Here is a 19,924-nt window from a genome sequence, read left to right on the forward strand (position 1 = left end):
ATTGGTTTCTTCTCTCTGTTTCCTCTCTACAGATCGACTTGGAGCCAGAGGGCAAAGTGTTTGTCATCATTGATCTGTCGGGATCCTCCAGTGAAGGTGAGACTCCACAGCACAAAATCTCCAAGTTAACACAAGAAACAGCTATCACAGGAATAATTAAATTTTAAAATATATTAAAATAGAAAACGGCTAATTTAAATTGCATACATTTTTCACAATATTACTTTTTTACTGTATCAAATAAGTACAGCCTTATGAGCAACAGACTCAAAAATATAAAAAAAATGGTGGGTGTTTGATAAATTGATGAAATCCTCTTGGTATTGTGATGCATCATTAGTGCATTAGAAAGGCCTGTGCCAAGATACTTGTGACTGAGGGGAAGTGTGTGTGTGGAAAGCAGCAGTGTCCATTAGGGAAATCCCACTCTAATGCTTCAGTGTGTGTGTGTGTGTGTGTGTGTGTGTGTGTATGTGCATGGGGGCTGAAGCTGTTCTTTCCTGGATGTGTGTTGAGCATATGTTCTGAGAGCCACTCACAGATCTGAGGCTGGTGCTGGGAGATACCTTTCTTTAGTTGAGATAAACTAATGATGCAGACTCAAAGCAGCAATGCTGGATTTCCCCTCTCAGGTTATAACTGACTGGATGCTTAAACGGAGATGATCGTAACACATAATCTTCATTGAATATCAGTTCAATCAAGATTCAGACAATGGACTGACGTCTCTCTGTTTGTAAAGGGACAGTTCTCCCAAAAATTATAATTCTTATTATGATTATAATTTACTCATGCCATCCCAGAACCATATGACTTTTAATAATCTAACTTTTATAATCTATTGAGCAGCTATTTCTTCTGCCTCTTATAGCTGTAAGATAGACTTCGTCCCCACAGCCGCCATACTGAACGCTGCAGTGCCTGTATCAGAAACTTCTAACTTTAAAAATCAGGCCTACAATCACCATATTGAACATTATTTCCCCATTTATACACTTTTAAAAATAAAGTTTCTTTAATCTCATGTTCTCGGCATAGCAAGTTATTTTCTCGTGATCACAACATAACAAAAGTTGTTTTCTCATGATCACAACTTAAATGGATAAGCGAGTGAGGCATCTTCATCTTCTTGCTTGCTTTACAGCAGATTGCAGACTTTTAAGTGCATTGCCTGATAGTGCCGCCTATCTCTCAAATGGACCATTGACACTCCCAACTGAGATTTTAGATAGAGTGTCAAGGGTCCATTTGAGAGATAGGTGGCGGTAATGCTCTTATAAGTCTGCAATCCGCCATAAAACAGGCAAGAAGAAGACAATGCCTCATGCACAGGCTGTGTCAAGGACATGTAGTACAGTTCAGACAGTTCAGGCATTTTAGTGCATCAGTAAAAATTATATATATACACTGTTTGGTTTCTTGCACAGACCGATCGTTTTGTGTCATTGCACATCAATGTATCGTTACAAGCCATAGGGCTTAATTTGGTTTTGTTTTATTGCAATTTTATTTAGCCGTGATTCCTATCCACTTGCATTATATGACTAACAAACTGCAACGGTTTGAGTTAAATATCAAAATCAGAATCAGTTTGTGTTCTACTGAAGAAACAGTTAACCTACATCTTGGATGCCCTGGGGGGTAAGCAGATAAACATAAAATTTTCATTTTTGGGTGAACTATCCCTATAATAAACATGTGATCTTGACATAACCAAAGTTTTTCTTGTTATCACGACTTATTTTTTTTTTTTGTGTGATCTCGACATAACGAAAGTTGTTTTCTCGTTGTAACAATATAAAACTTCATAATCCCTGGAAGGAGGAGACGGGAACCGGTGAACATTCAAATTAAAGGTTTAATGACAAAATAAACACAAAACAGCGCAACAGCCCCTCACGGAAGACTGCCGCGAACAAACAAAAAAGCCAAAACACAAAATAAAGCCCAGGCCTGGTCCTCTCTCGTCCTCCATGGCTCTTGGCCCCGTCCCACTTGTCACATACCCCCATCGCCCCTCGCAGGCCGGGGGGTACCCACGAGACTGCCGCACTGTACTCACCCACCCCCGTCACACTCGTTATCACTACTTAATTTTTTCATGATCTCGACATAACAAGTTTTCTCATACATATCTCATAACATATTTTCATGTGATCTCGAAATAACGAATGTTGTTTTCTCACAACTTAATTTTCTTGTGTTTTCGATATGACAAAAGTTGTTCTCCAAGTTACACAACTGTTCCAACAGGTGGCACTAGGGGAGGGGGTGATTGGGGATTTTTTGAAATAATCATTTTAGGTTTTACTAACCTTATTAAAGCATAAAACATTTTAATAAAAAAATTATTTGTGTTTTGACGCACTAGGCTAATTCATTAATGAGCTGTGATAATAGGCATGCAAATGTGTTTTTTTACCCACAAATGTAAGGGGCAAAAAAAAACACTACACTGCACCCATACAAAGGCAAATCCACATACAGTCGCAACAGACAATAAAACACACATACAAGCTCTGTGTCTAAATAATAGTTGTGTTGTCTGGATGTTGCGTTAATCACAGGCCTCTTTTCAGAGGTGTCAGTAAACTGACTATGAGCTTGGCTGGAGATCACTTAATTCTAGCGTCTCCATGCAAACAATCGGTTAGTGCTAATGTGCGACTTTGCTCTGGGCATAAATGAGAGCACAGCATCCCTCCTGTTTATGTTCAGTGGCCTGAGCAAAGCCTTGTTCTGTATGATTGTATGTACACACACCTATTGATTTCTGGTTGATCTTTCATATTGATCCAAAGCACTGTGCTTGTTCTGACCTGCCTGGGTGGGGTGATTTGACATGGGCATGAGAATCACAACAACAAAACGGATCAAGTCAGTGCAGTACATTAGTGGAGGAGACTGATAAAATATCAATAGATGTGCATAGTCAGCAAGCACCCTTTTAGATCATGACTAGGTTTGGGAGCTGAGAAATCCGAATACCAAGCTAATGACTTTTGAGTTATTAATTTGATTGCAAATCAGCTCTAAATAGTGTCTTATTATTTTAATAAGGCAGTAAATGTGGATCTTTCAGATTAATTTTAGGAGTGCTGGTTTGGTCTTCTACTTGTCTTCGTCTCAACCCCTCAAAATCTTGGGGACCTATCTTAACGATCTAAATGCAAAGTGTAAAGCGCACGGCGCAGGTGCACTCAGGGCGTGTCCAAATCCATTTTTGCTATTTTAAAAAAGGATTGGCGTGCATTCTCTTAATGAGTAATGGGTGTTTTTTGGGCGTAACATGCAATAAACCAATCAGAGTCTCATCTTCCATTCCCTTTAAGAGCCAGTTGCGCTCGTGCCATGACGGATTTGCCATTTACACGCGGAATTTGGCAAGCGCAAAGACAGAAAGTGTCTCTGAGATGAAACAGAGCTGTTCGTGTGCAAGCAAATAGCCTAATTCTGATACATGTGATGACTTTCCATTATGACATGTAGGCATATATATAATATTTAGCCTACAAAAAAAAATATTATGCATTGCAATCCTTTCATTTTTTTATATTTGGCATGTTTGTGTGTTGCTGTGCTTCTCTGTGTTTAATAAGCAGTGTGTACAGTACACTCTTTAAATAACAAAGAAAAAACATTACGCCAGACTTTAGACCAGGTTTGAGCTGGTCTATGGCGCAGTCTATTTTCAGCTCCTTAAAATAGCTCTGCGCCAGCAATGGGCTTGAACCGAGCGGCAACCTCCCGCTCTCTCTCGTGAGGCCAATAAGGAAGTGACTAAAACTGCAATTCATCGACTGGCCGCTTGAGGCTGGCTGCAAAAGGGAGTCAGTCCCATAGACTCCCCATGTTAAAATGCCCAACTTTACAGCAGAAAAAAACATGTTTACAGCCTGGTTCAAAAAATGATTTTGGTCTATATTGCTAATTTTTGCCCTTCATGACAACTGTGAGGGGGGTGAATGTTTTTAAAAACTCATCCGTTTAAATTATATTAAGCCTTAAAGTTCTGCATAATTAAGGGCGTGGCCACTTGAGTGACAGGTGGATTGCCGCTGCTGACAATGCCGTCGCACTAGGTGGGCGTGGCTTCAGCAATCAGCTCCCGCCTTTTTGCCCATTTTCGATTATCCGGGAGAGTCGCGCGGTGACGCGCTGCCAAGATGGCGTCGGCCCGCTCTGCACACTTTAGGCTTCAAAACCGCTAATGAGGAGTCTATGGGTGACGTCACGGACACTACGTCCATATTTTTTTACAGTCTATGGCTTGAACACACATCTTTTTTGACCAGCACGCCCATGGGCGTACAAATGAGCGCAAATGCATTTGCTAATTAAACAACACGGCGCTGGACGGGAAAATGCGAATGACACCGGACTAAAACTAGCAAACACACTTGCACTGCGCCTTGCGTCACATTGCGCCGGGTGTATTATAGGGCCCTTGGTCTTGTCTTTGTCTCCACACACTCTGTTCTTGGTCTCTACTAGGTCTCGGTTTAGGTGGTCTTGACTACAACACTATTATAAAAAAACAACTTGACCAATTAAGTTTTACTTTCCCGCAGATGACTCTTGTGAACTGATACCTTTAGTGAACCAAAAACAGTCCTCTTAGCCAATGAAATCCGATCACTAAGCTAATGACTCATATGAGCCAACAGCTTGACTAATGAAATTTTACTCTCAAGCAAATTACTCTTCAGAGCAGGTTATTTTACTCTGTCAAAAAGAAACAACTTGACCAGTGAAGATTCTCAAGCATGTTTTTATAATTTTTTTTAATCACAAATACCTATTAAAGTAATGGTTAAATGGTTTAAATGGTTAAAGATTAAAAAGCTAATTTACACCAAGAACTATTAGCGTCCACACCAACGCGTTGTAACTTTTATTATTGGCATGCACTGCAGTTTTGTTGTCTGTCACTTTAAATGCTCAAGCTTTTTAAAGCAGGATGGATTGTCTGGTTCTTACTGGCTGTTCTTCTGACAATGCTGTTATCATTCCTCGGCTGGAAAATAAACTCTTCCAGCGATAACGGTCCTGTGTTGTTATAGTTGTGGTGTGGATAGTTAACGTACTTGGTAAGAATGGGCCTTAACAGAAATTGTTCCATTTCTAACAATTCCCATCCCAAGTCATGACCTTTGATCTTTGCTGCCATGCCAACCATATCACAAATAGCAGGTGAGGGCAGTTTTTGGTACGTAGAGGTGGAAGATTGTTGTCTTGTTTCCACAAACAGATCCAATCAATGAGTCTTACACACACAGACAAGAGAATCTCTTTAGATATGAAGGGCAGTTGAGCTATTTTCAGTGGCACCTCAAGCTGCACAGACCAGAATAGCTCAGGCACTGCGGCATCCTTGCTTTCTGTAAAAATTACCCATGTTCCTACCTTTCTGACCCAATGTCCCACTAGGCTCTTTTGTGAGTCAAGCCCAATACAGAGCATAAATTTTCATTGCTGTATAAAGACTGATGATATCAGAGCCTTCTCACCCGAGCTGCACTGGTCACAGATGTTTCTTTCGGATAAATGAAATATATTTCTGTCCGTTCTGCTGCCTGAGTGTGTTTATGTACACATTAATCTTGTGATATTGAAAAAGAAAATGCGAGCAATAAAGTATCCTGGCTCCCACCTGCTTTAAATAAGTTTGTCCCTTTTGTCGTTATCAGCTCACCCTTCTGATGAGAGGTGACAGATGCTGTGCTTCTATCTTTACCCTTCTCTATTTATAGTGATCCTCTCATCAGCCAAATGTATTTCTCCTTCCTCAGGCTTCTGATTCATTCCACCATTCAATACATTTAACCATATTAAAGGATAACCAACACGGGTTGAAAAAGGAATAAGTAGGAAGTGTGTGTGTGTGTGTGTGTGTGTGTGCCTACAGAGTGAAAACGTTGATTGTCGGGTGCAGCATGTAACATGTTCAGGATTTACAGTCTCAAAATAGCAGGTGGGACTGAGCCATGGATTAACAGACAGATACACATACACACTCAATGGCAGCATGTGATGGTTTAGTTACAATTTATGTATATATACATATACATGTACATATATGCACACACACACTAACACCCACACACACAATACTGTTTTATTTTACTGAAATGAATATGTTTATTCAGCAAAGCAGCATCAACCAAAAGTGTCATTTATGGTGTTAAAGAAGATTTTTGTTTCAAATATATATATATTAGAAAGTACAGAAAATACAGTTATTTTAAATTGTGATGACAATATTACTCTTTTTGCTGTATTTTATAATCAAATAAATGCATCTTTTGTGAGCATAAGAGACACTTTTCAAATATATAAAAAACTGTACTCTGATCTAAATGTCTAAATAAAAAAATAGGTGAAATGACCCAAATAAATATCCAGTATTGAACAATATAGCCAATATGATACTGAAAAAAATATGACTGATATGGTACCATATATTGTGTATTAAAAAGTTTTTTTTTTTTTTTTTTACTCAAAGCTGAACGCTCTCAAAATGCATATCAGGAAAACACTTACTAAACACACAAACTACAATAATGCACATTCATAGCAAAGACCAAATATTGCTTCAGCTGTCCCTAACAAACCCCTTTAACCCCATTTCTGTCCATCTTCTTCCTGATTGGCTGTCCTCATCCACTTCCTGTTCATCCTACACTTGAACTTTCTCCCAGGGTTCATGTGTTCAACGCTCAGTGAGTGTCAGCTTTTTGCTGCTTATCATGCAAATGTATGCAGGGCTGCTGGGAGAGGTGAAATTGGCTATTTATAGATTTACATTTTTCTCTCTCTCTTTTCCTTAATGAGTTTCTTTATTTGAGGCCGCAGTGCGCTAAATGTTCTCTGTTCAATTTTCTTCCAGGTTTTCTCTTTCTTGTCAGCTTCCCCTACGTCTCCCTCATTCCTAAAATCCAAATGTGTCTATGTGCATGTTGAGCAGGGGATCTTCTGTGGTTGGTGCGTGTGTTTGTTCAGCGGGGCGGCCCGGGCTCTGAGATGGTTTAGATTGCAGGGGTTGCCATGGAAACGAGCCTGTGTGCTCACACTTATAGATGGATAGAGTGGTTGAGAGGTCTGAGAGCAGGAGAGAAAGAATAAGATGGAGAAGAGGGTGAAAGAGTGGACAAGGTCAAAATCTGAACAGTGACGTTGCTGTTGTGAAGAGTATTCGGATTAGTAAGCGGTAGCCTTGCACAGATGTGTGTCATTTAAATCGGTTTGGTTTACGTGGCATTGAGAAAACACACTGATTCTTAAGTATATGCGATTTTTTTTTTGTGAAGTATTGTGTTTAATAATATCTGTAATTTCATTATTGGCATTGGAGCTCTTAAAACGGTGGTAAATCAGCTATTTTCTAAGGCTTGATTTTGTTTATGGGCTGCACTGTAATGTGTTCACTTTTATTTGTTTTTTAAACAGCATTATTTTTCACATGCTATTTACCTTTATTCTACACATCTGTTTCCGTTCTCGTAAAAGAGCTCCGTTGACTTCCTGGTTCTATGAAGCCCCTCCGTCAGAGAGTAAACAGTGGGCTCAGATTGGTTATCTCCCACAGTGTGTTTTGATTCACTAACCCGCCTAGTGCGCGTTGTCCGGAAATGTCATGCCCCTTTAACATTAGAGATAGTTGCGTGTCCTCTGGTGGATTGTAAACAGTGGCGTCAATATTGCCTTATCAATTTGAGCCCAAATCATACCCAGAGAATATAAGTAAAGAGTGACCGTTTTATCCTTATTAAAGATTTAGTACAGCATAATGTCGTTGTAGCATGTTTTTTAGTGTAATTGTTTCATTTATACCATTGACACCCTACTACAACTGCTCTTCCTCTTCTCTAAAGAAGCTCAACATGGCCTCATCCCCTTTGATGCATGTTCCCAGGAGTAGGGGTTTATGTAAATTTTAGGTTTTGTCAAAAAAATTCTTTTTTAAAGATTATAGCTTTTGCAGTTTGTGTTGATTAAAGAGCCAGTAAGATGAAAATTCTAAGCTTCCTGTCACTGTTTATAAGTCCTGTACAATAGGTTTAAATCCATCCAAGGTTAAAAAACATTGTCATTTTGTCAAAATATCATTTTAAAATTACCTCAATTCTCAGAGATCCCCAAACTGTTCGCGCGAAGCTGTTCAAAAGATTCAGTTTCCTTAAACCCCACCTTTCGGTTGCATACTGTGTTCTGATTGGTCAACTGACATAGTTTTGATTGGTTGTTCCGCACACACCTCCACGGTAAACAATGCGTTAGCATCTTTTTAGCGTGAATTATGTGTTATTCCTCTCATCGCGAAGCAAACAGTAAAATAAAAAACTTGAACAGTCTCGCTGCTTTTTCTTCTGTGTGGGTGTATTCAAGCCGCGCGCTTCAGTTTGAATCTGAATAGTGCGTTCAGCGCGGGGGCGTGGTCACATTAGATATAACGAAGGGAGACATGAAAAACAGACATTGCGTTGTTTTCATATGGATTACTTTATCACAGAATATCTGTTAGCAGCACTTGTTACACTTCATTTTAATGACGTGTTTGTAAATGAAGATCAGCGCAGACAGGCTGCAGACAGCACACATACTGATAAGACGCTTGGGATTAATTTTAGCCATTGGTTCTTCTGATCTTCATTCTTTGGCAGTGAAAAATAAAACACACCGTCTCCTCGACATGATGCTATCACACCAAACAGAGCGTCTTTGTGTGGGGGCGAGGCAGGTCAGAGTTCCGTTTCTCCCAAGACGGTAGGCGGAGATTATTATGCTAAGTGTTCCTAGTGACGTACATAGAGATGGGCAAAAGATTTGAAATCTATAACGACTCGTTTCAGCGATTCTGAGTCGACTCCTTACTTTAGAAGCCAATAACTTTATAAATCGTGTACTTTTTGGTTTAAATACTTTGCACATTTTTTACACTGATGGACAGCTACATCATACAATGTAATACAGGTAATTTTTGATTTCCCATCTGTGTGGCTCTTTAATTAACGTTTGAAAGGAATTAAATTTGGTTTGGTTTGCCATCAACAACAGTCAATTTGTATTAATTATGAATGGCCAAGTCCTCATCGCGGTCCGTGGGGTGGCCTCGGTAGAATTCGTTGTCAGAAATCTCGATCCGGGTGGAGGGTTTCCCTCTCAGTATAAATCGCAGTCCGGGGGCACCTCGGATCACACCGAAAGGGCACTGTTGCACAGTCTATTAAAGGGGCATAATGAAGTTGAAGGTTGTGTTGCTCATCTGCCACTCACTGATCAATCTGAAGCTATGGAACCAACTGTCACTGAGTTATAAGCAGATTTGCAATCTCTGTCTATATCCCTCTCTTTTTCTGATTGATGCCATTTTAATTGGTCCCATGCTGTGCTCTGGCTGGATTGGAGAGTGCTTGTGGGTGGCGTGTCTGGGGCTGAAGTGGTATTGGCGTGGGTGGAGGCTGCTCGGAGCTGCTCTTGGCTGTCTGACCGTGGGCGAATACAGCCGCCGGGCTCAAGCTCTCATCAGCTCAGCCTTCCATAAGCCAATCAGGAGAATAGTGGCCGAAATACACACAAACAAAAAGAGCAACAGAGAGAGGCGTAGAAGAATGAGTATGGTGTGGATGGAAGGAAGTGACCATGGTTTGGTGAAGTGCACGTGCAGTCGTCCCTGATCACCATGGACACAGTCACTAGGGAACGTGTTCATGCATTCTCACCTGCTGCATGTCATCAGACTTGAATGAGATAGATAATGATTGTAAAGGTGAGAGTATGTGTATTGTACTCCTCCGTAGGACCTAGTTTCCCTTTTAGATGTTTTTTGCTTTCTTTCTTTCTTAATATTTCTTTTCTTCAGCAATTATTGCTGTATTTGTTAGCATTTTCGAAATATTATGCACATAATTATACTTATTATTCAAATCATTTTATAATTATAATTTGAATTATCTTTCATTTTATCTTTGCAGTTTTAATTTTAATCTTAGTTTTAGGTTTAAGTAATTTTTGTGCTTTCCTCATTTCTATTAGTTACTTCAACTGATTTTTATATCCGCTTTAGTTTTAGTCATTTTAGCAGTTCAACTTAAACTTATTTCATTTTAAACATTTCTTAATTTTTTGTTTTTGTTAAAGTCTTAAAGTTTAAGTATGATCTAATATTTATTCCAGCATAATATTTTTCAGCATTATTTCAATATATGTATGTGCTTTTAGCAGTACATAGTATGTCAGTATTGTGTTAGCCACCAGCACCTTATCTCTAGATATAAGTCTCAGCCATTGAAACCATCCTTATCTGCCAGGTTCAATAAAAAAACGAAACGCAGACTAGATCCAGGAATCTTCATATAGAGCTTAATCAGGGTGGACAGCATATTTACTTTGACACAAGCAACAGGGAGGCTTCAATATGTCATACTGCCTTAAAGCTCTATTATGCTAATATTTTTGTAGTTTTCTAAAATTTAATTCATGAAGAAATTATGTATGTTCAAAAAAGATACACAGAAACATTGTGCAGCACAAATAATGCTCCTTAGTAGAGACTAAATTGAGTTAGCATATTGCTAAGCTAACAGCATGATGCTTTGATAAGATAAAAGAAACTGCATTAATGAATAAATAGTTAATTTGTGATTTGAAATTTCTACTATAATATAATTAAATATTTTAAAATAGTGTCACTTTGTCTATTGTTTTGACTGAACTTTTACCACTGCACTTGTTACTGTCTATCTAGGTTTGCAGTGCAATGCTGCATTTTCTTACTTAGTTCAAAATCCCTCTTACAAAGCATCATTTTGCTGTACAACTGCCTTTATTTTAGGCCTATGATGCCTTTAAATGCTGTCGAGTTGATCAGCACACTAGATTTTAAAACAAAGCTATTAATTAAATGTTAAATTAAATATGGCAGCTGCTCTGACTAGATCTATAAAGTGAATACAGACAGTATGAACTCCCCTGGTGTATCTCCTGACAGTGTGTTTGTGTGTGGTACTCTAAGGTGAGCTGTGTTGTGCTGGAAGGTATAGGTGTGTTCTGGTTAAGCCCTGCTTTTTGAACAGATGGATAATGTATTATGTAAGCACATCTATCCCACTAATGGCCCTTTTATCTGCCACGCTGTTCTCCTGAGCAGCTGCCCGCTCCAGAAGACAGGACACTCTGATATCAGACAACACACGCACAGACACAACTTGCCCCAGGAGCACCCTGATATGAGACAGACCGCAGATATACACATGGACATTCACACACGTCACCGACCGTCCCCCAGGAACCTTGCAATGGTAATTGTAGCGAGCCTAGTTACTCTATGGGGTGCTGCATGCCGCCCTATAGGGATTTTTAGCTGTAATCACACCTCTGCAGCAGCTCCCCTTACAGACTGCATTCAAATAATGCAGCCCACACATACGCTGCTGTACTGAAAGACAAGAAGTGTGGGAGGAGTTGGATGGCAAGTTTATTGGAACAAAACAAGAGGGAGAAAATTGTTAGACTCCTCTCCTCCAAGGAATCCGCTCTCTCTCTCTCTCTCTCTCTCTCTCTCACTGATGGACAAAGGGTACATTAGGGGCACTGCCACAACACACAGTGATGTGAATGTAATTTCACACTTGTTTGTGTGATGAAGGAGTGCTGTCTCCCTTGCCACCCTTCCCCCGAGGGCATCACCTGACTGCAGGAATGCATAGAGCCATGGCGGTGGGTCACATGGTTGGTCAGGTGGTCTTCGGCCGCCAGTTTCTCTCATGATCACACACATTATACACAATTACTGCAGCCCTCAAAGGGGGAAAGTGAGGGGAAGAGTTGATTCAATGATGTGTTTGTTCACTTTCTCAGATGGCTGAGTTGATTTTAGATCATGAGGTTTTCTTGAGGACCGACCAGCTTTTTGGTGTTTTGCGTTTGGTGACTGACCAATGTTCTGTTCAGAGTGTGTGGATGTGTTGTTTTCAAGCAACACATCTACTATTGGTTGAATTGACAGGTAGCCTCACCCCAGACTCACCATTGGTGGAGACAATATTTAAAAAAATTCAATTAATGTAAAATGTACACTGCTGTTCAAAAGATTGGGGTTGGTATGATTTTTTAAATGTATAAAAATACAGTAAAAAGAGAAATATTGTCAAATATTATTGCCATTTAAAATAACTGTTATCTGTTTGAATTCATTTTAAAATGTAATTTATTCCTGTGATGTCAAAGCTGAATTTTCAGCATCACTACTCCAGTCTTCAGTGTAAGCTGGTGTTCAGTACTGATTTGGTGCTCAATGTACATTTCTTATCAGTGGTTAAAACGGTTGTGCTGCTGTTTGCTGTGGAAACCATGATAAATGTTTTCGTGAGACATTTTTTAAGATTCTTTGATTTAAAGATAGTTCAAAGGAGCATCACTTATTGATATGATTTTAATCCTTTGGTTAAAAAGTATTATAAAAATTAAAAAAAAGTACTGACACTAAACTTTTGAATGGGATTGTTGGCTTTTTTTTTTCTTTAGGCATTCAAATTGACTAATATTCTGATGAAATGTAAATACATTAAATGAATACAATCAAATAATTAACACACAAAAACACGCATACATAAATAAATGTTTTATTTAAAATATATATACACATTCAATATAATAACTTATTTTTTCCATGTCATTTTAATCTGCAGCTGCATCATCCAATGAAAATGAGGAGAGAGTGTTCCGTGAGCGGATGCGTCCACGGAAACGGCAGGGAGCGGTCCGGAGGCGCGTCCATCAGGTCAATGGTCACAAATTCATGGCCACTTACCTGAGACAGCCCACCTACTGCTCCCACTGCAGAGATTTCATCTGGTAGGACTCTCACCTGTCGCCCTTTATCTATTTCACAACAGCTACTCCTGTTCCTTCATTATAAGATCACTTTAAGATATACAAAAGGTTTTGTTTATGTAATTTTTGAAGACAATGCATGATGCGCATCACTGGCACTTCTCTGGATTCTCTTGATTTTTGTAATAAATATTAATATAGAAAGCAAATTAGAGCCACTGTTCTAGTGCTGAGGGCTTAAAGGGATGCATTCATAGATTAGACAAATGTTTATTAATTTTTTTTTATCTCTGCAAACATTTCCTCCCTGTAGAGTAATGACTGTTAGGTTTAACTATTTGTATACCTGGAGAATAGTGCATCTGCTTCACACAATGCTGCTTGATGCCACTGAGACAATCAGCTCTAGATATATCTGTGTTGTAACACAATGCCCCCTCTGCTGGTCAGAAACAGAACTGCACAATCTTGCTGTATGCCAGAGTTGCCTAACAACACATTTATTTCACTGTGGTTCTGCAGGGGTGTGCTGGGGAAACAGGGGTATCAGTGTCAGGGTGAGTAAGACTTTTCTCTTATGTGCAATGATAATAAAATCATTTATAATCTTTCCTGGTTTGATTAAGCAATCTTTATCTTTAGATATGTGTTTTGAATTACCATGCAAAGGTAACTTTTTTTTGCCTGTTTCCCAAATCCCTCAGTGTGTACCTGCGTGGTCCATAAGAGATGCCATGAGCTCATTATAACAAAATGTGCTGGCTTGAAGAAACAGGAAGACACTCCTGAAGAGGTCAGTTCTACATTCTTGCTCTCTCTAACAGAGACAAGCTACATTTGAGCTTGTATACTTGTATTAGATTCTGAAGTATGTATACTGTACATTATGATGTTTTCTGACCTAATACCTTTGCCAAAATGTTCCCAATTCACAACAGAATATACTGCAAGGAATACTGTTTCCCGGAATACGATGCACTAATCATGGCCTTCTTTTGACAGAAGTAATATAAGCAGACTTTTTTTTTTTTTTTTTTTTTTTTTTTGGAATTTTACATAAAATTGTTGGACACCACAAATAACATAACATGATGAGATAATGTGACAAGATTTAAATATACTGTAGCAAGATGATGAGGACTGTTTTAAATGTAAAATATTGATAAATAATGTGTAATGATAAACTAATTTTTTTTTTTTTAAATAGTAGGCAGCATATTGTAGAGTGTATACTGTGTTCTATGCAGTTTGCTAATTTTCAACAAATAGACCATTGCAGTGTTTTTTATATATTATTTATTTATTTTAATAGTGTTTAATAGTATTTATTATTATGGTATTTATTCATATTTTATTTTATTTTTATATTTTAGCATTTTATTAACATTTTAGCTTAAGTTTTAATAATTTTATGATTTGTCATTTTCTTCTTCTTATTATTATTATTTAGCTTTTATTTTTCTTATTCTTATTATTCTTCATTTTAGTAATTGTGGTACTTCAGCTTAAAGGGATAGTTTACCCAAAAATTAAAATTCCGACATTAATTACTCACCCTCAAGTTGTTCCAAACCCGTAAGATATTTGTTTTCATCTTCAGGACACAAATTAAGATATTTTTGATGCATTCCGAGAGCTCTTTAACCCTTCCATAGACAGCAAGGGTACTACCACGATCAAGGTCCAGAAATGTAGTAAGGACATCAGTAAAATAGTCCAGGTGACATCAGTAGTTCAACCCTAATTTTACGAAGCAGCAAGAATACTTTTTGTGAGCAAAGAAAACAAAAATAACAACTTTTTTTAACAATTCTTCTCCTCGAGAGCCGGATATGCTCGTGCAAACACTAACTACTATCCCTCTAGAGAGAACAGAAAGGAAAAGCTCTTTACCTGTCTCTTTTAGTCAGTCTTGCTAATGCATCACACCTGGCACATCCACTCTCTCATATTACACCGTTTCATGACCACATCGTGCAGCATGCATTCAACTCCCACGAGAGCCAAATGCACTCCATACAGAGGCTAGATTCCCTCAAGAACAGAATCCACTGCTGTGAACGCATTGCTGTGAACCTGTTCAACTCCCATGAGAGTCCGACACCCTCCTGTTAGAGGCAAGCTTGCTCATGCAAATGCTGTCTACAATCTCGGTGAAAGGTGAAGCAAAGAACCACGCTTCTTACCTTCCCTATCAGTAGTCCCAAGAATGCATACAAGGAGCACAATCACAAAGAAATAAGCGCAAGGAGCACATTCAACTCCCTCGAGAGCTGAATGAGTGTGCTTCTCGCCAACACACACAACATTTGAGTCGCGTGAATCTGCAGGTATCAAATCAAAACCTTTCAATGAGAAAATTTGGTTTCCTCAAACCAAGCATGCACGCTCCTCGATCATCCACAAAAAACATCAATCGTGCATGTCCTCAGTTCCTTAAACGGTGCCATCCACAGAATTTTTCCTACATGCATACAAACAAACGGCTCCTGAAGATGATGATGTGCGTTACAGGAACCCTCTTTGTATAAATTTCTAATATTGCTGCAATTTTTTAGCTATTTTTTTTTCTATCTGACATTTATTAAAATGGACCAATAAACAAAAAAATTTAATAAATTAATAATGAATGCAGATTTTTTTTTTTTTAGTTTTAGTTGTAGTTTTAGTTAACAACAGTGAGCCCATTTGCCTAAAACTACCGAAACCTCTGCAATATTTCCTCAACATTGTGATCATTTGAATTATGGGTATTGTTGCATGAATTATGTTTTTTTCCTTTCAGGTTGGCTCCCAGCGCTTCAGTGTAAACATTCCACACATGTTCAGCATCCATAATTACAAAGTCCCCACCTTCTGCGACCACTGCGGTTCCTTACTTTGGGGACTGATGCGACAAGGCCTGCAGTGCAAAGGTAAATGTTGTGAAGAATCATTTTGTTCAGTCATTTTAATCAGTTATTATTGCCATATATTTATTTCTGTCTTCCTGCCCGTTTTCAGCCTGTAAAATGAATGTCCATCGGCGTTGTGAAAGTAATGTAGCTCCTAGCTGTGGTGTCGATGCTAGAAAAATTGCTAAAGTGCTCTCTGATCTCGGGGTGACACCAGATAAGATCTCCAACACTACCCAGCGCAGGAAAAAGGTGCGTAGTCTTAAATATCAGGGAATGGGTTTCGGGGCACATTATTAAATAAAAGCATGATCACTTTAAATAATGATGCAGTAAAATGAGGCCAGTGATGACAAAGGATTAGGCGGAAAAGACATTAAAATATTAAAAACATTAGTATTGATATTAAGTGTTCTCTCTTCAGTTGACTCCAGGGCAGGACCCTCAGCAACCTATAACAGAAGCCCCCTCATTAGAAGAGTCTGACCGATGCAAATCAGCTCCAACTTCACCTTGCGACCAGGGTACAGAATTACTCACTCTATCACTCACTCTCTCTCTCTCTCTCTTTCACTCTCTCTCTCACTCACACACTCTCTTTCACACTCTCTCACTCTCTCTCTCACTCACACACTCTCTTTCACACACTCTCTCTCTCTCTCACTCTCTCTCTCACTCACACACTCTCTTTCACACTCTCTCTCTCTCTCACTCACTCTCTCACTCACTCACTCTCTCACTCTCACACTCTCTTTCACACTCTCTCTCTCACTCTCACTCACTCTCTTACTCTCTCTCTCACTCACTCTCTCACTCTCTCACTCACTCACTCTCACTCTCTCTCAATCTTAGCAATCTTGTTCTTTCACTACTACATATTCATATTTTATGTGCACACTTAAAGAGAGATTTCATCCAAAAAATAATATTCTGTTATCATTTACCCAACTTCATGTTGTTCTAATGGTGTTCTGCAAATTTTTTCTTGCGTGGAAATCAAAAGGAGAGATTTTGAAAAATGTGTTTGATTCTCTTTTCGATTGCATTTTTGTGTGAGAAACCACATGGACCATGTTTCAATTTTATCCAGTCTCTTTTTTTTAAATTGCTCCTTTTGTGTTTTATGAAGGAAATAACTCATACAGGTTTAGTGCGAGTAAATAATCCCAGAATGATAATTTTTGAAAGAATTATGCCTTAAAGTCTAATGTTTATGTCTGTCCATCGGTAGCAGAGCTTGCAGAACTGGAGAGTATCCGCAAGGCCCTTTCGTTTGGTCAGGAGCACAAGTCTTCGTCCTCTTCCACAAGCAGTGCCATTCAGAGCTCAGCGACAGAGGGCCGGGAGAATGGAGAACTGAAGACTGTCCAGACGAAGAGGATGAGTCTCACGGACTTCTCATTCATCAAAGTGCTGGGCAAAGGCAGCTTTGGCAAGGTGAGTGGTTTCCACAAATCAGTACTTTTCCATTTTTGAATATGAAAACAAGAGAATCAACATCTTCACCTTGCTCTTTCCATGCTGTAGGTGATGCTGGCAGAGCTGAAAGGCACAGATGAAGTTTATGCTGTGAAAGTTTTGAAGAAAGACGTCATCCTTCAAGATGATGATGTGGACTGCACTTTGACAGAGAAACGCATTCTAGCCCTGGCTAGGAAACATCCCTATCTAACCCAGCTATTCTGCTGCTTCCAGACAAAGGTAAAAGACCCAATTTCTTGCTGATCCACCCTTAAAGTCTTTTCTTTGTTCTACAGATCTGCCGTCATTCTCATGTCACCTTCATATCGTTCCAAACCCAGTATTATTTGTGAAGTTTTATTTTATTTTAGACAGATTGTCCACTATTCTGTTTATACTGTCAATCTAGGGCTGTGCAAAAAATCGAATGCGATTTTCATGCACATCTCATCAGTAAAGATGCCAAGTCTACGATTGTTTTTCATGTCTGCGGTTTGAAGCAACCCCAATACCAATAACGTAATATTTAGCCCCTAAAATGTGAATTTTACCAAGGCAACCCTTCCAAAAAATTTCTATTTTAACCCCGGGAAGCAATTTTTATCGGGGAACCTCCTGAAACGTGATTGGCTAGTTTTGTACTAGTTTTAAGAGATCCGCTGATTCTGTGCTCTCTCACTCTCACTCACTATCTCACTCTCACACACTCTCTCACTCACTCACACACTATCTCATTCTTTCTCACTCTCTCTCAATCTCTCTCACTCTCACTCACTATCTCACTCTCACACACTCTCTCACTCACACACTCACTCACTCACTCACTCTCTCTCACTCTCACTCACTATCTCACTCTCCCTCTCTCTCAGCAATCTTAGTCTTTCACTACTACATATTCATAATTTATGTGCACACTTAAGGAGATAGTTCATCCAAATCCACATTTCTTACTATTATCAATGTTGAAAACTGTTTTTGCTGCTTAATATTACGTGTAAACCAGAATTTGTCAGGATTCTTGGATAAATAGAAAGTTCAAAAAAACATTTAAAATAGAAATATGTTGTAACAGTGTAAATGTTTGTAAATTTAACGTATCCTTGCTGAATGAAAGTATTCAGTTCTTTAAAAATATATATTGACCCAAAACATTGGAACAGTACTGTTGAAGTTCTCAATGTGTTCTTGCAATCCGCCAGATGGCAGAGCCACACACTTTTATGACTTTATCAGGATTTCACTGCTAATAAGAGAAGTTGTCCAGTAGGTGGCAGTGTGGGCTCTTTCTGATTGCTAATGTGTGTTTAGAACATGTATCACAGTGTGGTTGTAGGTGACAGTCTGTTGAGTTGTTTGAAACTGTGTAAAAAGAGAGAGGTCAGATGAGGTTATGAAACCTTTAGCAGTTTAAAGTGGTTTAGGACCATAGAAGATGCTTGTTTTTATTTTCTAATGAAAAAAATGACAACAGCGTATAAATCAGAAGCCGCTGAAATATGTCCAGTATTATCCACACAACCGTATTCCCCAATATTGAAGGCGAATTGAAGTGGTACTCGTTCTATCAGTGAATTGTGCTCATTAAAGACTGACATCCTTTTCACCCCTGCTTTTATGACTCTCATCTTCTGTCTCTTTTCCCCGTCCTTCTCTATTTTGCATTTTCACTTCTTTCCGTCTCTTGTTCAGCTTCCCCTCCCATGCCCCAGTTAAACTCACAGTGATATCTAGTGTCCTCATTTCTCTTTTTCACTCTTCGACTACCGCCCCCTCTCTTATCTCCCCTCTCATTCTCATTCGCCCACATCCGAGAGCACAGCGCACACTGATGGAGGCAACAATACAACAGATGCAAAAAAGAAGGCTTGGAGGCAATAGAAGTGCGGGAAAGGGGCCGAAAGAAGAAGGAAGATGTGATTTGGGGGGAAAGAGGAGTTGTGTACTCTTTTTGAACTGCTGCCTCTGGTTTTAATCAGCTTTGGGATCACAGCCATATTCTTATCAACTGTAATTATGCAGCAGAAATGTAAATAACATTACACAACTGTTTGTGATGAGGCCTGTTGGGACCGCGGACAGACATGCTCCTGCAGATAGAAAACTGTCAAAAGAAGGGGCCATGAGGAGGATTATGGAACATGTAAAGTCTGAATGATTCCCTGGGAAAAGAGAGAGAGAGAGATTTCATACACCTTTATTATACAGAGATATTAAAAAAACATTACAAAACAACTTGACCAAAACAAATCAAAACATATACCCCAAGCTCAAATTAACAACATATCAAAAATTAATACTCCATCAATTACAACACAAATAATATTACTAAAACACCACTGTAATTCAAAAGACTCCAAATCATTCATTAGTTGGTAATACTTAAATTCAACACCCACTCGAGCCCTTAAAAAAGCTTTAAAAAGAGTTACAGCATCTTGATTTGATCTGTTTTCAATTCTGTTTCTCCTTGTAACATATATTGCAAATTTTGCTTGTCCAACAATAAAGTTGATCAGCTGCCACTTTATTCTCTGCTTCTGACAATATCTCAATCCTAAAATAAAGGCATTAGGAGAGAAGTTTTCCTGAAATCTTAAAAATAAGCCCTTTAACAAGGCAAAGATCGGTCCCAATCGAAAACATTCTGTAAAGCAATGAAAAACAGTCTCTCTTATCCCACAAAACACACATTTATCAACAACATCTGAGTTAATAACAGAGACAAAGGCGTTCAC

General features: G+C 38.8%; 1 protein-coding gene across 3 annotated transcripts in view; it reads left to right on the forward strand.

Moving 5' to 3' along the window:
- prkcea (protein kinase C, epsilon a) overlaps positions 1 to 19,924 on the forward strand; it is a 52,414-nt gene that overhangs the window by 12,606 nt on the left and 19,884 nt on the right. For 2 of the 3 annotated variants that reach the window (XM_052611487.1, XM_052611489.1), the window contains exons 2-10: positions 33 to 96; positions 12,690 to 12,855; positions 13,357 to 13,391; positions 13,539 to 13,627; positions 15,620 to 15,749; positions 15,838 to 15,980; positions 16,153 to 16,252; positions 16,960 to 17,165; positions 17,256 to 17,429. In XM_052611487.1, the coding sequence (XP_052467447.1) occupies positions 33 to 96; positions 12,690 to 12,855; positions 13,357 to 13,391; positions 13,539 to 13,627; positions 15,620 to 15,749; positions 15,838 to 15,980; positions 16,153 to 16,252; positions 16,960 to 17,165; positions 17,256 to 17,429 (1,107 nt within the window). The remainder of the gene's footprint in view (positions 1 to 32; positions 97 to 12,689; positions 12,856 to 13,356; positions 13,392 to 13,538; positions 13,628 to 15,619; positions 15,750 to 15,837; positions 15,981 to 16,152; positions 16,253 to 16,959; positions 17,166 to 17,255; positions 17,430 to 19,924) is intronic. The other variant, XM_052611488.1, reaches the window with a different exon arrangement.

The sequence above is a fragment of the Carassius gibelio genome, chromosome A12, assembly GCF_023724105.1.
Source record: "Carassius gibelio isolate Cgi1373 ecotype wild population from Czech Republic chromosome A12, carGib1.2-hapl.c, whole genome shotgun sequence".
Classification (NCBI taxonomy): domain Eukaryota; kingdom Metazoa; phylum Chordata; class Actinopteri; order Cypriniformes; family Cyprinidae; genus Carassius; species Carassius gibelio.